The 19,101-nt window shown below is 47.1% G+C and overlaps 1 protein-coding gene across 1 annotated transcript in view; it reads right to left on the bottom strand.

Moving 5' to 3' along the window:
* Positions 1-247: 247 nt before the first annotated feature.
* The window catches only part of LOC126536487 (uncharacterized), a 167,406-nt gene continuing 148,552 nt past the window's right edge, over positions 248-19,101 (bottom strand). Inside the window, exon 2 of the mRNA XM_050183476.3 lies at positions 248-2,822. Within this exon, the coding sequence (XP_050039433.1) occupies positions 2,228-2,822 (595 nt within the window). The 3' untranslated portion in view covers positions 248-2,227. The remainder of the gene's footprint in view (positions 2,823-19,101) is intronic.

Here is a 19,101-nt window from a genome sequence, read left to right as displayed (position 1 = left end):
CGCCATTCTTTCATTATGACTCTTCCGTTATATTTCTTCTTTTTCGTTGCAGACATGGTTCTCACGTATCTTTATTGTTGTCTCACGAAGTCATGACTGCACTCCAGCTAAAGTTGCCACAAGCAAACAAGTGAATGTATATACGCAAAGTAAGAGCAGCTGTTTCTTTATCTTAATCCAAGCTCGAACTCTGCGTCATCGCGCTACACCTGAAGCTGATGCAACACATACAATGATTTCACGCTGCTGCAGTGCCACCAGTTTATTTTGACTTGCCGCAAACATTTATTTACATTCAGACGAAACTCCGCGTACAGAATATTGACATAATGAACGTCATTTAAATCTTGTTAAACATTATTACTCAACAAGGGCGATAGTTCTGTCTATAGGATTGAAGCACCAAAATTCGACTTTTCTAAGATGAAAAAGAAGATAGGCTGTCATGCTCACATATGATTTGAATTCCGTCAGTTTATTCTGTCAACATCCGCTACACATTCTAGGCTCCGACTTGTTCCATCGTATACTTACTGCTTCTTTCATTAGGACTTAGAAGTGGGCTTACTTTTACTAGTTCGACTTAAGTTATATTTTGCACAAGTGTACTGCTAGGTGCCACGGTCACTGTGTGAATACTGACCAATTCTACTCCATTACATACACATAATTTAACGTGTTTATAACAAATCATGGTGATTGGCTTATCGCTATTACAGAGTATTGATAGTTTGCTCAGACTTGCCCTATGATCTTTCTGAGCTATTCGCTTCAACTACACAGACTTGTCACGTTTGAAGGCAGTACCGCTATTCCTGCTTTATTCGCCATAATAAATATACGTACCACTAGTTAGTAGTTGAATTTTTCTCTTTTAAGACTGATTAACAGGACACGTGTACTTAGTAGTGTGAATGGTTACCTAGGAGCTGCTTCTACTTAAGTGTCTTCATATATTCAAGGATGATATGAGTTTCAATAAGTAATGCCCTAGTGCAATTTAGCCGCCAGATTCCGGTGAACCAGACCAACAGAGGGCGAACAACGTACATTCTTGCACTTCTTTGTTAATTTACATCTGTCTCATCTAATAAAAAGTCTACAACGCTTCACAAAAATGCATTGTGGCACCATTCGACGATGGCCATTCAAATTGTATTGCCACCGGCTTTTGAAGAGAAGACTGTGCGTTTTGCATATACTGTTTTATTCAATCAAGGCATGAACGCTTTGTGTGGCTCGGGCTATATAAGCTTCTGTAGCTTTCCTTTTTTTTTGCTACTTTGGTAAGCGCAACACTAGGTATGACTACTGGTTAGTGAAGCCAATATTACCCGCTTACTCTGAGTAACTTTTGGCAACTCGCCTGCCACTGGTCCTATCGCAGTGTGATGACCTTCTCAATATATTTCTTACCAAAAATGAATTTTGGCTTTGAGCATCTTTTATTACACACTGACACACACACACTGACTCCCATAAACAGGTGTTCCTCTGTTTTCTCGATGTTGATGTCATGGTTTATTGATTCGCCAACACGGCAACATCATCCACAGCCTATAGCCGGCTGTGAGCAGTACACATCGATTTATAGCAACGAGGACGTGCGACTCTGTCACTATAACGTCGCTGCGCATGCAACGTTCTCGTATTTGCATCGAAACTACTGCACAACAACGCAGAACAGACTCCAATGAACAAAAGTCCAGGACTCTTAAGAGCTGGAACTCAGAGTGAGAACAAGAAGAGGGGAGACGTCTGCACAGGTTCACAGGGTCGACGAAGCTCGCTGGAGATGGTCGAGCCCCGGACTAACGCTTCTTGAGTACTTTTCGTCGTTAGCATTCGTCTTTAACATTTTTTAATGCTATTTTCAACAATGTCGCCTCAACGAGCAAACGGGTTACGCTTGTCATTTAGGCTTGCCCGTTAGGCTTACCAGTTAGGCTTAGGCAGGCCTAACAAGGCCCGCCGGCCGACGCGTGGTTTGCGAACGGGAGGAGGAGCAAGGAGGAAAGGAGGGTAACGGGACGATTGGGGAACTTCATTCGTAGAAGGAACAGGGCAGAACAACGAGGCATGTCGCGTGCTTTGCCCGTTTCTTTCTCCCAGCGATTGATTCTTTTTTTTGTTCCCTCCCCGTGGCCACGCGGAGAAGGAGGCGGACGCCGAGTGTCGGTGGGGAGGGGGAGTGGGGTGTGTGCGCTGGCGTGCGCGCGCCGTTTGCTCAAAAGCTCCTCTTCCAGCGCTCGCCCGCGTCGGCGTCGCCGTAGATGCCGCGCTTGCCCAGGCCGAAGTTGTACCTGCGCTTCATGAAGTCTTCCAGCTTGGACTTCTTGTCCCGCTTGCCGAGTCCGAAGCTGAAGCGATGCCGCTCCCGCTTCTCCTGGTCGAAGGGCACGTACTCGCGCTCCTGTCCGCTCCTGCGTTTTCCCAGGCCAAACCCGTAGCGCAACGGCTCGCGGGGGCCGCGCTTCTCGAGATAGCCTCCGGTCCTGGACGCAGCCGCAGCCTCGGCCATCGCATCGTCGTCCTCGTCTTCGTCGATGTCCGCGTCCACTGGCGACTCGTCGGCCATCAGCAGCAATGGAGATCGCTTGCCGAGGCCGAAGCCATACAGCGGCCGCGGAGCCGCGCGTTTGTCGCTCGAGTGGTGTTGCTGCAGGGGTAGCACGCCGCCGCCCCCGCTTGAGGAGACGGCGCCCATGGGTGCCTCGTCGGCGCGGCAGTGCTCGCTGGCCGCGAGCAGCACAAGCAGCCACAGGGCCAGGCTGGCGGCCAGGGCGGGTCTCGGCAACTGCAACGGGCTGCAGGCAAACCTCCTGCGTGGAGCAGCACAAACGACCCCGAATTACACGCTCGTTCGAGACCCAAGGAAAAGTGTGTCTCCTTTCTCAAGGCCTCGAGGACATGGAGATCTTAGAACCACAGTATGCATGGTTGCCTGGATTGTGCTGGCAAGAATTATGGCCAGCACGGCCAGCACAGCATGGCCAGAATCTATGTCTGAGGGGAGAATGTGAATCTGGGAGTATTTATCTTGTTTTATTCGTTGTAATCTTCATCAGCGTGTTTGAAATCACTGTTGCGAAATCCTATTTCCCAGTGACCACCACTTACTAATGTCCTGCGTTAGCTTATTCTATCGTTTGACTGTCAGTATCCTAATTTCGTAACCCTGTCACCCCGACTGCGCTTGTCTTCCCATGCCGCACATTCCATCAGAATAACATGCCAGTTCTACGTGTTATACCCCCTCAAAAATGTAACTTCTACTTATTCTACAGCTGCAATATGATGCACCCGTGTTTTCTCTACAAGTCACAAAGGACATGGAAAAACAGGCAATAGGCTTCCTGCTATCCCGACGTCATCGTCATAATACACTCACGCTGATAAAAAAAAAAAAATTGGATGTCGAGAAATTGAAAGATAGAATAAAGAGTTCCCACATGGCATCCGTGTACGTTTAACACAGAACTGTAAGTGCTTCAGTTGATCACGCAAACTAAACATCGCGAAAGTCTCGCGAGATCTCGCGAAATAACGTGCATTACTAAATTGTCAGAAAACGACGCATTTTCAGCCACACAGACAATAATGTGCACCACCTCCTTCCTCAGTGCCCACGAGAGCATTGTGGGAGCGCCAACATTCTTCCACAAAAAAAGAAGGCGGGGGGGGGAGCACCTGTGTTATGGCCAACTTCGCAGTAAAAAAGAGAGCGTTATCGCCTTTTTAGGTTCCGTGTTATGTTGCAAATAATATATTGTATTGCAAATAACACAGACGCTCGAGGCGCATTCATGCCGTCGGCGTCAACGTCGTACCGTTCCGCTATCGACGGTGCCTGCGCGGCTCACTTGCGAACAGTGTAGGGTCTCCATAGCGGTGACGGGCGTTTGGCTGCAAAAACAACCAAGTGGAGTGGGCACGCCGTCAACACTCCCTCCGCTCAGTCGGCTGGGTTTTAGAGGTAGGGCGGCGTTCTGTCTTCCGCTGCAGGACGGACATTACAAGCGCGCTACATCGTTCCTGCTGAGCTGCTGTGCGTGTGCACCCATCTGAGCGGAAAGGGCAGTAAACGTCAAGCTAACGTTACCTCATATTTGTGCTAGACGCCGACTTACACTGGGTGTTTAAATATCGCGTGCCATCCAGGTGCCATCGATGCCTGCAACGACACCGCGGTCATCGTCGGGCCAGCATTGTGAGGCGCCCGGTAAGCTGTTGGGGTGCTGTTCATTCTACAATTAATCTGTTGCCTTGCGAGCTGCGTCGAGTCCACACGCAACGCTAAGCCTTGCTTAGTTTTGAAGAACTGTGAAATTTCTTTAGAAAACATTAAGCGATGTGTTTTTTTATTCAGACTTTGTGTATAAGCTAACTGCTACAAATATCCATATACGCTCCGAAAGATACGTGTCGAGTACGTATAAATTGTTTTATGTATAGGAGTGGGTTATCGTATGCGTAATGGCATGTATTTGTCTACTATATGGGGTAATCATATTTAAGCTTTAGGGAAATTAAAAAAAACAACAACCTGTTGCAGCTAGCCTAAATCTTGTCCTTGAGCTGTATTATTCGAAGAGGTGGACATTACTAGCACTAAGAAATCAACACATATTCAACAAATTAAAGAAAATTAACTAAATAACTTATTATTTCAGTAATTACCTTATGGCTCATAGTGAAGTTTACCAATTACAGCGAGTGAGTTTGCAAGACGTATCCGCTTAATATGAATCTCCAGGATTACACCAGTTTTGAGATATTTCCCAAAGTGTCGGGCGAAATACACGGTCGGCCTAGTACACTTTTGTGCTTCGATGCATAGAAGAACGTCTTGCTGAAAAAGCGAGTGGAACAACAGTGAATTTTTATGAAAAGTTTGATGGCGCATATCTCCAAACTAGTGTCATTCTAGAAATTCATTCCAAGCAGATATGTCTTACGAACTATCTCTTGTAGATTACGATAAGAGCCGCAAAGTTTTCAATAATAACTTCATTAGTAAATTTTGTTCATTCATTGAATTTCTGTTTCAATTTCTCGTGCAAGTAATGTCCGGCTCTCTAAATAATCGAGCTCAAGGACTAAAATTACGTTATCTTCGACAGGCGATTTCTAAAAATAACAAGAATTGCGTAAAACTTGAGAATTGTCAGCCCGTAGTTGAATTGCTCATCTGGTATGCAACGCTGAATTAATGCGATATCTTTCGGTGCCTTCGCTTGTTTGCAGAAACGTGCATGTTTAATATGCAAGGCACTGTGCTATTGACTGTGATCCCCTGTTAACTCGCATCCGGAAACTTGAATGCGTTCGTGCTCTTAGACCGTCATCAGCATTTTCAGTGCTCTTCGCGCTTTCAATTTTTGTCCCTCCTTCGGTGAGGAGCAACCAGCGCAAGAGAAAGGCGCCAACCTTTCCTAGAAATTCGTATCGCAATAGTGACGTTAATCTAAATTTGCGTGCGGAAAGAGTCGTTTTGTCGAAGCCATTAAGTTACACGCGATGGAGCGTATCGAGAGCGCAGCACTAAGCGGCATACTGCGTATTAAGGAACAAGAGATCTTAACTAGAAAATCAAACTTTATCATAAGGATAATGAGTTAGGCAAACGCGGCAGGACGGCAAAACGGAGCATCAGCTAAGAGCATTTCTGCTCTCTGCGCAACGTCACACCTCCGATACCGTCGAGATCGTAAATCAAAGCCATGGATGAGCCGATAATAGTAGAATTGATGGAAACCAATTCATAAGGCATATACTCACATAGCCATTCAGATGGCTTTGATTTATTTAAGCCTGACAGAAAAGATGCCCATACTAAGCGAACACGAGCACAAGTTGTTGAGTTTCCCTGAGTTAGGTGAGTGAGACAGCGCCTTTCTTTGGAGGGTACGTGGCCGAAAGACATGAATAATAAACTTTGTACCAAGGTGCTGATTTAATGCTTAACTGATGACCATGCTACAACCATAGCATACAGAAAAACTTATTTGGCCAATAAGTAAATGTTGCACGTGAGATGTATGGCTTTAAGTCACGACAGTGTGATGCCTTTCTGGATGCTATACAATAATTCAGGTGCATGTATGTAACGTCCTGATGTCACCGACGATGGACACATTGAAGAGTGCAGAGGCTGCAGCAATTCGTGCTGTTTAATCAGAATAAATCTGTTGTCTGGCAACGACCTCTTCGCGTGGCCATCCAGCAGTGTTGTCGCGCACAACTTGCACGTACAGTCGACTAGCCTGAAGGACTGTCTAAGACATCATACGTTCCTCCGCGCTCACGTCCTGACAGCATTTTACCACGTGCACTTTTTTCCTTGTTATCTCCAGGTCTCTTTTATCCGGTAATATGGCAGAACATGTTTGCAAATATATTTCAGCAGTTTTCTTTTCATAAAAGGCTACGAGTGTACCATAAAGTGTATGTACAATTAGGTGTATATAACTTGCGGACTTATATGAGCACATGCTACATAGCTTGTCGACATTGTTTCGACTAATGCCTGCACACTTTGTGAAAGGTACCTATATGAAATTCTCTGGAAAACTTAGTCGAAGAGATCTGCCAGCAACATTTGCATGTGCAATCACAATCCTTTGTGTGTGCAAACGAACGAGTCTAGAAGAAGGCAAGGAAAGGTGCTTGAAGTCAGGACTCAGTCGTGGGCGCTCAGTGGATATAGCGTTGTGCTACTGAGCACAAGGTATCGGGTTCCATTGTCTGTCATAAGGTGTTGCAGCGACCAGTTAAAGGCAACCACTAGATGCAAGAACGCTAGCATACCCTGATTTCGGAGCACATTAAAGAGCACCAGGGGGTAAAAATTATTCTAGACCCCTCGACTACGGCTTCAGTCACAACCCTGTGTTCCCATCTGAGAGATGAGACCCCGCAAATTAATTGAACGGCAGCCACAGTAAGTACACCACGGTATATTCATTTTCCCAGGGGCCAACCAGACGAGCCTATGCACTTCTTCTGCTGCTTCCTTTCGCGCTCTACTGTTTATGGCCGATGTCCATTAAAGTGTGCATGCTACAAACTTTCCTGTAAATTTTGCTATCATAAGGAACGTGTATAAAAGCTCTCTTTTATTAGTGCTGTATTTTATATATTTTATTAATGCTGATTGCTACTCATTCTGTAACGCTCAAGACAGGCAGCTTATATATATATATATATATATATATATATATAACGCCATGCTTCATTGTATTATCAGTGGGGAGGAGAAGAAGAAGATCGTTAAAGCTGATATTCAACTGTTTAGAAAGCACGCACTCGACGGGAGAGCGAAGCGATCCCTAATAAGCGCTCCTTGCCAACTTTCTTATCTCGTTTCCCTTGCGCTGCGAAGGTTTTCGAGCACGCAGAGGCAGTCTAGCGTCCTTCAAGCCAGCGCGGAAAGGACGCCTGCGCATAAGGGCTTCCTAATGAATAAGCTGTCCGATAAGCAGCTTCCAGTGAATTATGCGCGGTGGCGAAGCATTCATTTTGCAGACCACTTAGCGCGCAAAAAAGCGCGTCTGTTTCAGCGTCCGGCAACCTCAAAAACGTGAAGAGTTGTGTCATCTTCGGTGGCGTATCTTAAGTGAAACGAATAATAGCGAAAATTCTGGACTGTGACCGGACCAATGCATTGTTTTGCCGTTCGCAGACATGAACGGACGCACTCATCCATCACGCAGCTCTCCCTGTCCCCCCTCCCACAAATGCATCTATACATGCAAACACCTAAATAGGGCTTTATTACTTTGGCCAAAGAAGAAGGCGTTCTTTTGGTGAGCCGGGGGGCAGAGGGGGAAGGGTAATGGCACATGAAGGATAATTAACCCCTCGCCACCTTGGCCACGCCCGTTCTCATCTGCGGTTTTGATGACGCCCCCAAGTGCTTCAGGTGGTCATTTCGACACTGTGGATTAGTGTACGATGGCCTGCCCAATTTTCTTCCTATCTTCTCCACGAGAGATGTGCCAGAGCTTGCTCCACAGTCATCGTCACAAACATTGAACACCTACGCTCTGATGGCTGCTCATGCATGGGCACCTACTGCAGATAAGTGCATGGGCTTTAACGAGCTGGTCGCCCTTTTCAACGTGCCGCTGTTTCGTGATGTTGATTTGAAATGCACCTTAATCACGGTACGCGAAAGAAATGATGCGCGAGGCAAGAAATACGTTTCTCTACGTACAAGGCCTACCGCACAGTCAGATTGAGTAGCTTTAACGGGTGTCTATAAATAGGTGCTATACCTAATGAGTGAGAACTTTAACAAGTTCCACTGTCTCTCTTTATTCTTAATTATATTAGTGCGACAGTTATTACGAGTTGTAAACAAGGTTTCTCCGTCTCATCCGTTCATTCGTACCTTCGGGAGACGGCGTTCATTGCCATGCTGTGATAGAGCTATCTTATATACACGTCAATGGGTACCCTCCATGGTAGCCCCGTAGTTATGCCTTTAGCACCGCTAAGCACGAGGTCGCAAGTTCGATTCCGGCCGTCGAGGCCGCACTGCAATGGTGGAGGAATGCAAAAAGCGCCCCTGTGCCCTGGCCGGAGTAAAGAATCCCAAGTGGTCGAAATTATTCGGCACTCCTCACCTCCACGGTATGCCTCATAATCGTATCCTGGTTTTGGGACGTCAAACCCCAGAATTCATTTTCGTAAAATATTGTAAACTTTAAAAGTTCACCTTGGTACCAGACTATCATGGCAGGGGCAATCGTGACGATGTCTCTCAAATGTAGAATCATGGCTCTTGCCAATGGTTAGACCAGCGTGCACAGCATGGTTAGGTATTTAGGGCGACGCTTTCTTTGCCTCTTCTCCCGATTCTCCGGGTGCTGCTGCTGCTGTTATGGTCTCGCTAGCACGCGCCGCTGGGTTTATTGCAACACCCCGAGATGGCGCTCGCCACCGCGCATCCATAGGGAGCTTAAATGCAAACGCTGTTTTAGGATTTTCACAGCACCAAAACTTTGACCGCCATTTACCGCCAAAGTTGGAGAGTAGCCATTTCGGTCCTCAATGTCCCTAGAAGTCGCGGCGCCTTCCTGTTTATTTTTTTTTCGCGCTCTGATGTTTCCAAGTTGGCACGCGATCTATTAAATTTCTTTTAGTTTTATACCAATGCGTACACAAAACTTGCGTAGAGGTTTAATATCTCTGTTGCATATTCCTTTTATTTTAACAGATGAAATTTATTAATTTTCAGTTGTATGTCGTGTCACACGCATAAAGCAACAAGCTTTAAAGCACGGAGATGTGCTCGTGGCAGCATTAACTCACGCCAAGAATGTGAAGTGCATTAAAGATCGCCTTCGTCTTCCAGTTCTACGTAATATATAAAGTGTATTTTTCGAAGTTTGCAGTATTGAAGTTTGTGCTTACTAGCCTGTTTAACTATAACGTAGACGTTCCCTGTACTACACTGGGACACGCTATATGTCTCTGGCTGCTGATAGCAAAGCTTATTTCTTTTAATATGCAGTTCGGCCGAAAGGCTAAGCACCGATTGCGATAGCATATTAGTAGATAGCTGTGCGAAGTAAGGACAGTAGCTTTATCGGCCGTATAAACTTGGAAACAATCGCTTGCTAACTAAAGTAACAATGAAAGAATGTGTAAGCGCCCCTGAACAATAACGTAGAAAGAAACAGACACACAGAGACAGAGCTGTCTTTGTGTGTCTGCTTCTTTCTACGTCCTTGTTTAGTCGCGCTTACGGATTTTATCATGGATTCAAACCAACTAGCCCGTCAACGTGTTTTAACTAAATTAACCAGCACGGGGTCCCGTGTGCACAGGTAAACACGAACACATCTCGCTCGATGAGCGCTGAAACTCGCTGTGAAAATTCTGGAGTGAGGAATCGCGGCAGCAGCAAGCGAATTGACCTTCATGCATCTCTCGGTTGAGCGCGAACGAAACGTCGAAAGCACAGCGCATACAAAACTACGGGCACTACGCGCACTCCGCAAACGTCGCAGATCGCTTTGAAGATGAGGCCTGGACGGGCGCGCACTTCAGCCACGTCGCAGACTGCTTTCAAGACACACGAGCTCTGGCAACACGTCCTACAGCGTCCGCCAAAGGCGTCTACTACGGCGTCCGCGATTCGCGTGGTCCACCCTGTTGTAGACGCCGAGCTTGTCTCCACTCTGTATGGAGTGGCGGACGGGGAGGACATCGAGGCACCCTAGCAGCCGCCGGAGAACAACGCCCCTCCTCCCTCGCCTGACCCCCCTTGCCTCGCGCGCAGCAGGAGAGGGCACGCATCCTGGCCGCGTTCCTTGCTCGCGCATGCGAGATTGAACCGAGTTCACCCGCTCACCCTCGCACACTTTCGCTCATACAGAACCTCACGGCGACGGCGACGGCAGAAATGCGCCTGGAGTGCCCATATAATTGCTATCGCAATGAAATTCAATTGGTTTCACTTCACGAAGGGTTGCAGGCAACGTAGTCTTTCGCCATTTTGTGGCCCACATCTTATGATTTGTTTGAAAGTTTAACCTCCCAATTTAGCTGGCTGCGGCAATACCCTTACAAAGGCTGTCACCACCCTAAAACAGCGCTTGCATGTAGGCTCCCTACGCATCCCGGCCTACACCGCCGCGACAGCGTTTGTGCGGATGCGACAAAAATGCAGGCGCAGAGCTGAGGAGGTCGCATGCTGGGATATGATAGTGTAAACATTAGAATCGTCCAGAGCCAGAAGAGCGCTCGGAGCTGGCGTCTCAACAGCGTGCTGGCAACGTATGCAGAAGGAGCGCGTAAACATGCGCCAGCAAAATGGCTACAAAGCGTGCAATCAGTGTCGAGGACACCCAGGCACAAAAAGAAGCGTCGCGCGCAACAGGAGCGTCTTTGCTACGCAGCGAAACATGGTGCAGACCGCGAATGTAAGCTGGCTCGAAGACGTGAGGCAAGCCAACGATGCGGGTCAGCCATGAAAGACGACGAGCGTCGGGAACACTGCTACTGGAAGCGAGAGACACAACAACAACGCGTGGCGACCATGGAAGACGAGGAGCGTGATGAGCACCACGACTAAAAGCGACAAGTAGAACAATAATTATCGTGAGTGAAAGCAAACAGCATCGAAGGCTTCGCTTAGATCGATCCCTACAGTGCGTGGGATCCGAATATTTTTTGTCGAGTGTGGTCGAGTTTTTTGACGAGCTCGGAAGTGCTCTTCCCGATGCTTGTTCGTCCCTCGTCCATTCCCTATGTTTATGAAGCCTTCTTCGTGCCTCCGCTGTCTTTCTTGTCATAGAGGTGCCGTCGTTGGCGTATATTGTACAGAATTGCCGCAGTTTTGAACGAAGGGAGGGTCAATGGTGCGATTCGGCACAAGGGGTTCAGCATCAGTAAATAATTTAAAAGCAGCATAATTCTTTCCATATTGTTTTCACCTATATTATCGCTGTTATTTGTTACGTCAAAGTTCGAGGCAGCGTCAGCACAAGTTAAATATCGACGGCGATTGTTGTTAAGGAAACACAGGGCTCCTGCACTTAACTTATGCTAGCCTAGCAACAAAAATGAACTAGAAGCAACGCGAACTTCTTGGAAGAAGAACATCAGTCCTACTTAAAAAAAAAAGCCATTTCATCAGTCATTGCCTCATACAGCGTTCGCTCGTGTCTCTCCTTTCTTCCTTTGTTTCCTTCTTTATTTCTTTATTTCTTTCACTTTCTTGCTTTCCGTCTTTCTTTTCTTTATTTCTTTTCTGTTTTCTTTCCTTCTTTCCTTGTTTCTTTTTTTCCTTCTCCTTTAAACGGCATCGTGAGCATTCTTCAACGCCAACTGAAGCTACCATAAATTCCTCATCTGCTGTCGAATGCTTTTCGCAATATACACCGCTTATAAGACTGGATGCCAACCACCTACCTACCTGCGTCCTCTTCCTCCCCTTCCCCCCTCGATTTTCTTTTCTCTGCCTACGCCGAATGTTGTTGTTCCAGAGAAGAAGACGAAGGAAAAACTCGGTGTGTTTTGCGAAGCTACCACGTTGCAGAGGTGACGCCTTTCGGCATTAACGCTGTATTCGGAAGCCATTCTTTATGGTAGAGTTCGTTGCTTTCTCAAGACGCCTTTGACGCAGGAGACACGAGAAGTGGCTTTGGGCTTCTATGTAGTGAACGAGCATGGAAAGAAGAAACGGAAACAATTCTAAACTCGCAGTTCGACGACTTTCGAAAGCACCGATGTATCGCCGCTCTCGGGAGGTGACGATCGAAAGATAAAATTGCTTTTAGGGTGCGCGAGAAGATCGTCGCTTCCCCCCCCCCCCCCTCGCCAGTGTTGTTTTAATCGCTTTGTTTTTTACTCGCTCTTCCGAGAAAGAAGACTACCCAGTGCACGTGTCTATTTACTTGAACTAAATACGATTTGCTATTGACAGGCAATGTATGTTTTCCTTTTACTGTAAGCGTTTAGTGCGTTTTTTATTCACATATGTATTTTGAAGAAGTTATGGTTACGTTTACCGGTTGCATTTATTACGCTCGTATTATATTGAAGAAACGAAATACCTGGACTACTTATTTCAGCTTATAGTTAAATGACTTGGTTTTGTGTGCTACTTTACTGCACTTGTGCAGTAAAGTAGCAAACTCCAACCGCAGAATGAACAAGGTGCTCCGTCTCAACACACAGGCCCAAGTTGTCGGACACTAGTAAATCACACGCTCATCAGTAGCGGCAGTACCAGTGATAAACTGTAGACCTAATGTGGAAGAACAAGGCAAAGGAATCACGCATAGCACATCACGGAAAAACTAGTAGTCATACTTTTTGGTCTCTCCGCAAGGGCTACTTAACGCACTTTGAAAATTTCGTTCGCCGGGGTTGAAATTTTCCTTCCATACGCACGGTCGTAACAGGCCACAGCACTTAGAGATACCGAACCGTGTAGGTCACTCCGGCGGATAGCAGATTACGACGCGGCCAAGCTGACTCTCACATGTCGGCATAATCTTGTCAAAACGGGAGCTTTCGTGACGTCATCCTGAAGTATCTCACCCTCCAACTTCAGTTCGTAGTTTACTTTAGTAGAAGCATCGCTGGCACCCTGCTCCGGTGGAAACCACAATCACAACACAGCGAGGCATCTGAGTTCTGTTTGAAATTTATTTGGGCAGAGCCTATACGCGAATGGTATTTTTGAGGCAAGGTGTATCGGTGAGCGCTTTCAGAGGGCTTCTTCTTCAGCCTGTTGTATTTCTCTGCCAGGAGCTTCAGACTGTGTGGCCACTAGAGCGCGAATTTTCGAATCCTTCTTCCATTTATCTTCCTCAATCCGTTTATAGTGTCCGGGAACAAAACCATTTGGTCCTGGGGTGCTTTTCCTCTTGATTGCTGAGAGGCACGCTGGTTGGTTAGGCGAGTAACACACCACGATTTCCTCCAAAATTAAAAAAGATCAGGGAGTAAATCGGAGACACGCAGAGAGACACATGCACACAGACACATAATTAGAGACAGAGAGACACACACACAAACACGCACGCAAAGAACGCTGAGTTGTTAACCCAACATCTTTTCTGTCCGTGTGATTTCTTCTTTCAACTTTTCTTACAGCTGAAAAAAAAATGCACAGTTCCACCCGAAAGGCGAAGCACCGATTGCGTGATCAAATTAGTAGATAGCTGTAACTTTATCGGCCGTGTAAACTTGTAAACATTCGTTTACGAACTAAATTAACAATGATAGGATGTGTAAGCGTGACTCAACAAGGCCGTACAAAGAAACAGACACAGAGACACAGCGCTGTCTTTGTGTGTTTGCTTCTTTCTCCATCCTCGTTCAGTCGCGCTTACACATTCTGTAATGTATTTAAACCAACTAGCCCGTCAACGTGTTTTAACTTAATTAAGTAACACGGTGTCACGTGCGCACAGGTAAGCATGAGCACATCTCCCTCGATGACAGCAGAAACTTGCTGTGAAAACGCTGGAGTTAGGAATCGTGGCAGCCGCCATGAGCCAATTGACCTTCCGTGCATCTGTCACTTCAACGCGAACGAAACGTCGGAAGTACAGCGCGCACGAAGCTACCGGCACTACGCGCACTCGGCGAACATCGCAGATCGCTTTGAAGATGAGGCCCGCGCGGGTGCGCACTTTGGCCACGTCCCAGGTCGCTTTCGAGACACACGAGCGCCGGCAACGCGTCCCTACGGCGTCTACTACGGCGTCCGAGATTCGCGTGGCCAACGCCGTAGTAGACGCCGCGGTTGTCTCCGCTCTGTACGGAGCGGTGGGCGAGGGGGACATCGAGGCACCCTAGCAGGTGCCAGAGGAGAACGCCCTTCCTCCCTCGCCTGACTCCCCTGGCCTCGCGCGCAGCAGGAGAGGGCACGCATCCTGGCCGCGTTCCTTGCTCGCGCACGCGAGATTGAACTGCGTTCGCCGGCTCACCCTCACACGCTTTTATTCGTACAGAACCTCACGGCGACGGCGACAGCGACGGCAGCAATTCGCCTGGATTGCCCATATAATTGCTATCACAATAACATGGTGTCCTAGTGAATACTTCCTTTGTGAGAGAGACTTATTTCGGTCATTTCAACCGTTACTTATGCTGTTTTTCTGTTGTGGAACGCAGGTCTTTTGCTGTAAGAGAAGCTCGGTACACGACGCCATTGTGTTTAATTATTATGCCTTTTGGCTTAGCATAACCCTTGCGCTGTTACCCCGACCATGTCCCTATTCTGTGGTTGTTAATTATTTTTTAGGTGGTCATAGTCCTTGGCAAACTAAACGTCCCCTAATGTATTAGTTCGGCTATTGCCGCGCTAGACGTTACCACACTGGAATAATATAGGAGCTTTCGTACTTTTACATCCTGTTGGCAATGTTGTTGGCGACACACCTAAAGCAAAGTTTAGAATGTGTGCGCGGCACGCATAAACTAATCGGAAGGCTTTTATAAGAACATTAGGGCTAAAAAAAATTCGCAGCTTGCAGTAGTGGCGCAAGGCTGGAGTCAACAGCGGACCTTGCGATCACCTAGCTTTTACGTGGCTTGCCTAAGTTGTTTGTGGGTGTTGCGAGGTTATGCTAGGTTTTGATAAGTTGTTCGTAGGCTTAGCTAAGTCGTTTCTAGGCTTTGCGAGGTTATTCTAGGTTCGTGGCGGTGATGCCCTTGTGGTCGTAGCATGGTCCTCATTACAGCTACGACCGATTCGCGCTGGAATAGGCCGTTCGCAAACCCGTGTCTCGGCGGGCTTGACGCTGGAAATTTTCTAGCAGTCGAAGGCCGGGATCACTTTCTCGGTGACGTCGAGTGTTCAGGCGCCGACTCTCGTGTTCCCTGGGCTGAAACTCTGGGTCCTCAACTCGGCGTCGCCTCTTCCCAGCCGCAGCTTCGGCGCGGTGTTTCGGATCAGCTCGGCGGCGACGCGTCGCTTCTAGCTTGGCAGTACGATGCTCTTCCTGGTAAGCCGCTTCTTCGGGCGTCCGGACTTTCTTCGGTCTTCCCGTGGCAGCAGCACGTACGCACGGAGTAGAGGAGGCGAGAGGCGAATCGCCACGCCAGCTGTTGCGAGCTTTTACTCACCTGTGACGTCACGACTCCACCCTACGCGCATGGGGTGCAAAGAGGGTACGTGGTTCAGTGATGTCGCAGGTGGTTGCTATAGGCAACGCGAGGCGGGGCACAGCTGGGCTGAGTTTTCTGGTAACGCTCCACGGCGGAACTAAAAGCTTAAACAGCTCCGCTGTTAAAAGAGATGGAAGGACAGGGAGGTTAGCCAGTATAAGCATCGGCTGGCTACCCTACATGAATACAAACTTTACAAACTCGCGTTCGCTACGTGTGGACGCAAGCTTGTAAAACTTGTATTCACGTTTTGGTTTTCCCTTTCTCGCTTTTTTTTTTGCGGAGAAAGATGTATAAACTGAACTCTGTGTGGCTTGCAATCGCACTCTTGACGGAGAGCGGACCCCGGCCGACACGTCAGTAAAGTCCTGTTATTTTTCTACTTGCTTTTATTCTTTGAACTATTTCTGTGCCGGGTTCTGTGATTCTACGCATTCAAACACACACACACTGTGTATATATATATATATATATATATATATATATATATTCTTATTGCGGATGCACCTACCTAGTGCGCACATTTCTGTTAAGCTATCGCTATTCGTGTCACTATAGCTTTCAGTGCTTGGATTTGTGCATATCAAGACGTCTCTGTTCCCTCCACAAAGTGTCACTTTCTTGTTATTTACCTAATGGTGCTTTAGACACGTCTCATCTCAAGTGCTTTTTTTTTTGGAGGTGTAAAAAGTTTTACCGTCTAGTCGAGGGACGGAACTTGCATTCTGTAGGAAAATGTGAGTTGCAGGAAAGCTCACACGAACGATGCCCCCTCTCAAGAAGGGCGCGTCTGAAATCACTTTCTGGGAAAGTTGCGCCGCACTACGTTTCGCGGGGAAGCCTTTTAGCCGAAAAGGGTATGTTGAGTTTTAATGAAACGAAAACACCTCCAACGTAATAAGCCGATAAAACAAAGCTCTCTGGGCGTGATCTTGGTACGAAAACAGTAACAAAAAGAACATCGATGTCTCATCAAGGAGCTGTCCACTGCCACTCGATAGTCCACTATTCGCCGGCGCACAGCAGGCCGTGCAACTACGGAGACACGCGCAATGCCTTTAGCCGACTAACCGACTTCGCGCGATTCTTGCATAAGGAGTCATTAGCAGGGTGGCGGTCTTGCATTCGAGTGGGCTCAGGAGTCATTTCGCAGTCGCCCTTGACGTAAACGTCATCGACACTGTGCATGTTAATGCGTGTCGTACAGTGAGAATAGGTTTTCTCTCAGCACGCAATGCCTTCGCGCAACCTTATTGTTGACAGGAACGCTTCTGCGAACAACACGGGAAGAGAATCTGACTGCGTTTGCTTCTCCCACGTTGTGCTCCGCATTCCGCCTACCCGCAAAGCCGATCAAGTACGGACGCTAAGCTTCGGACTTAAAAAATATAAAACAACGACCGGCTTTTGCGGCTGCCAGTCTCCCTGTGTCTGGTTCGTCGCTAACGCGATTGAAGCGTCCAAGCTGAATACATATTTGCTTCTACGTCAGCGTCAGTGTCTGTCAATGCGCGTTGGCCGGTCCAGTGTATTGATTTATTAGATATTATAATGCTTACAGTACTCATTATGGACACGCAGTATGTTTCGCTATCCTACGCGTTAGTGTTGCCAAATTATTTAAATACCTATGTAATGTTTGAAAGTTCAATGTATCTGAAAATTATTTATGTTGATTATTTCATGTTCATATCATTTATTAAGCGGGTATTGATTGTTCGTTTTTTTTTATTTCTTCACGCGCAGAGCGTTCTCTCTGTCGAATTGTCGAAAGAAATGACGAAATATTTTCCCCAAGGATTTCAGTCGTAGCAGGAAGTCAAACAGCCTACTACATGGCAGTACGGATAAAAATAACGAACGTACTAACAAAAAGTCAGTTTTCAAGTAGACACCTATGCATACACATATGATAACTTGCATAAGACCGCATAATATAGCTCAAGATACCAGGACATAACACGGAATAGCCAGACAAAGCAAGACATATCCCAACAAAACACAACAATAGCATGACATAGCATAACATAGCATAACTAAGCAGAAAGTAACCTAACATAGGATAACTGTAAATGCGTTATAGACACTTAAATTTCTGGGCGCGTATTCACAAAACATTTCTTACGCTGAAAAAAAGGTTCTTAGGGGAGATCCTTGCCAATTATGTTGGATAAGTTATTGTCGAAGGTGGACTGCCCACTGTTAAAAAAATTGTTTGCGAAAGAACACTTTCCTAAATTCAGCCCCCGATTTCTCAAGCTTTAATATTCGCAGAAATTTCGTCCCAAATTTTTAGATAAGACAACTCTTTAGAGCATAGCTCTTAGGCGCCTGTTCCTGAGCTGAGCGTCGCCGTGCATTGGCGTAAACGCGTGAACGCTTTCGTGTCACCAGCTCGCACGTTCGTCTTCTTCCAGAGCTGGCTCCGATGTCACTAATCATGCCACCGTTCCTACACTGCCCCGCCGTCTGCGAAGGCGCTGATGGTACTGGCCCACTGCCAGTTGGTGCGGTGATTTCGGTCTCAAATTTTCTTGCCTCAATATATGGCGAAATGAAATATATATATATATATATATATATATACAGTTGCGGTCAAATTTCGCCTTAGGGAGTGTAGTAATCGACGAACATTTTAGAGCGGAGCTGTACGTGTCTAGCGCCCCATACATTTTCCTATGTCCGTGCCTCTAAAACCCCTCAATCTCCAAACGTAGCGCCCGCCAGTTCTCTCCTCCTCCGCTCGGCGCGGCGTCGACGGTGGCGCCACCCATGCTGGCCTTGCAGTATCAGACGACGGCTAACACGCGCTACCGGAGGAAATCCGCGGAAAAGTTTGTTCGAGCCCTGCGGAGCAGTTTTTTCAATCGATATCTTGCTTCGTAAGTCGGAAACTAGCCTTAAGAATGTCGTGTTGGAATTGCGGAAAAAATAAAGAAAAGGACAAATATTAAGGCGTAAGGCACGCGCGCGTTGAGAGTTCGTGTTGCTGAAACACGATGCATGCACGCGGTGTGCTCAAACACGCGCGTAATTTCCAGAGTTTCAGGTTTAGACAGCGTGAAAGTGCATGTACGTGGTTTCGTAGGTTCACAAACAGTACATATGAAGCATGCGATACCCATTTACTTAATCGGACGCATAAGAATGTTAAGGTTAAGCAGTAAAAACGTTAATCCTTATCAGCGGGCCTGCGGTCCTGTGCGGCCTCTCTCGGCCATAATAATCCTGCACACAAAACGTGCGAGTAGCCGCTGCTCATGCCTCCAATATTAAGGACGCGTCCGGCATCAGCCGGGATAGAGGTGAAATGCAAGAGGCCTGTGGAGAGATTCCTCGTTGGTGTTCCGTAATTCTCCTCGCACGGGCTCGGTATGTTGCAGCAGTCGCGGGGCGCTTTTTTCATTGCCTGGTGCTTTGGTAACCGCGACAATAGATTGCTTTCTTTTTGCAAGTACGGCT

The sequence above is a fragment of the Dermacentor andersoni genome, chromosome 4, assembly GCF_023375885.2.
Source record: "Dermacentor andersoni chromosome 4, qqDerAnde1_hic_scaffold, whole genome shotgun sequence".
In the NCBI taxonomy this organism is placed as follows: Eukaryota; Metazoa; Arthropoda; class Arachnida; order Ixodida; family Ixodidae; genus Dermacentor; species Dermacentor andersoni.
The sequence above is the reverse complement of the archived record's forward strand: the minus strand, read 5'-3'. Positions and strand labels throughout refer to the sequence as shown.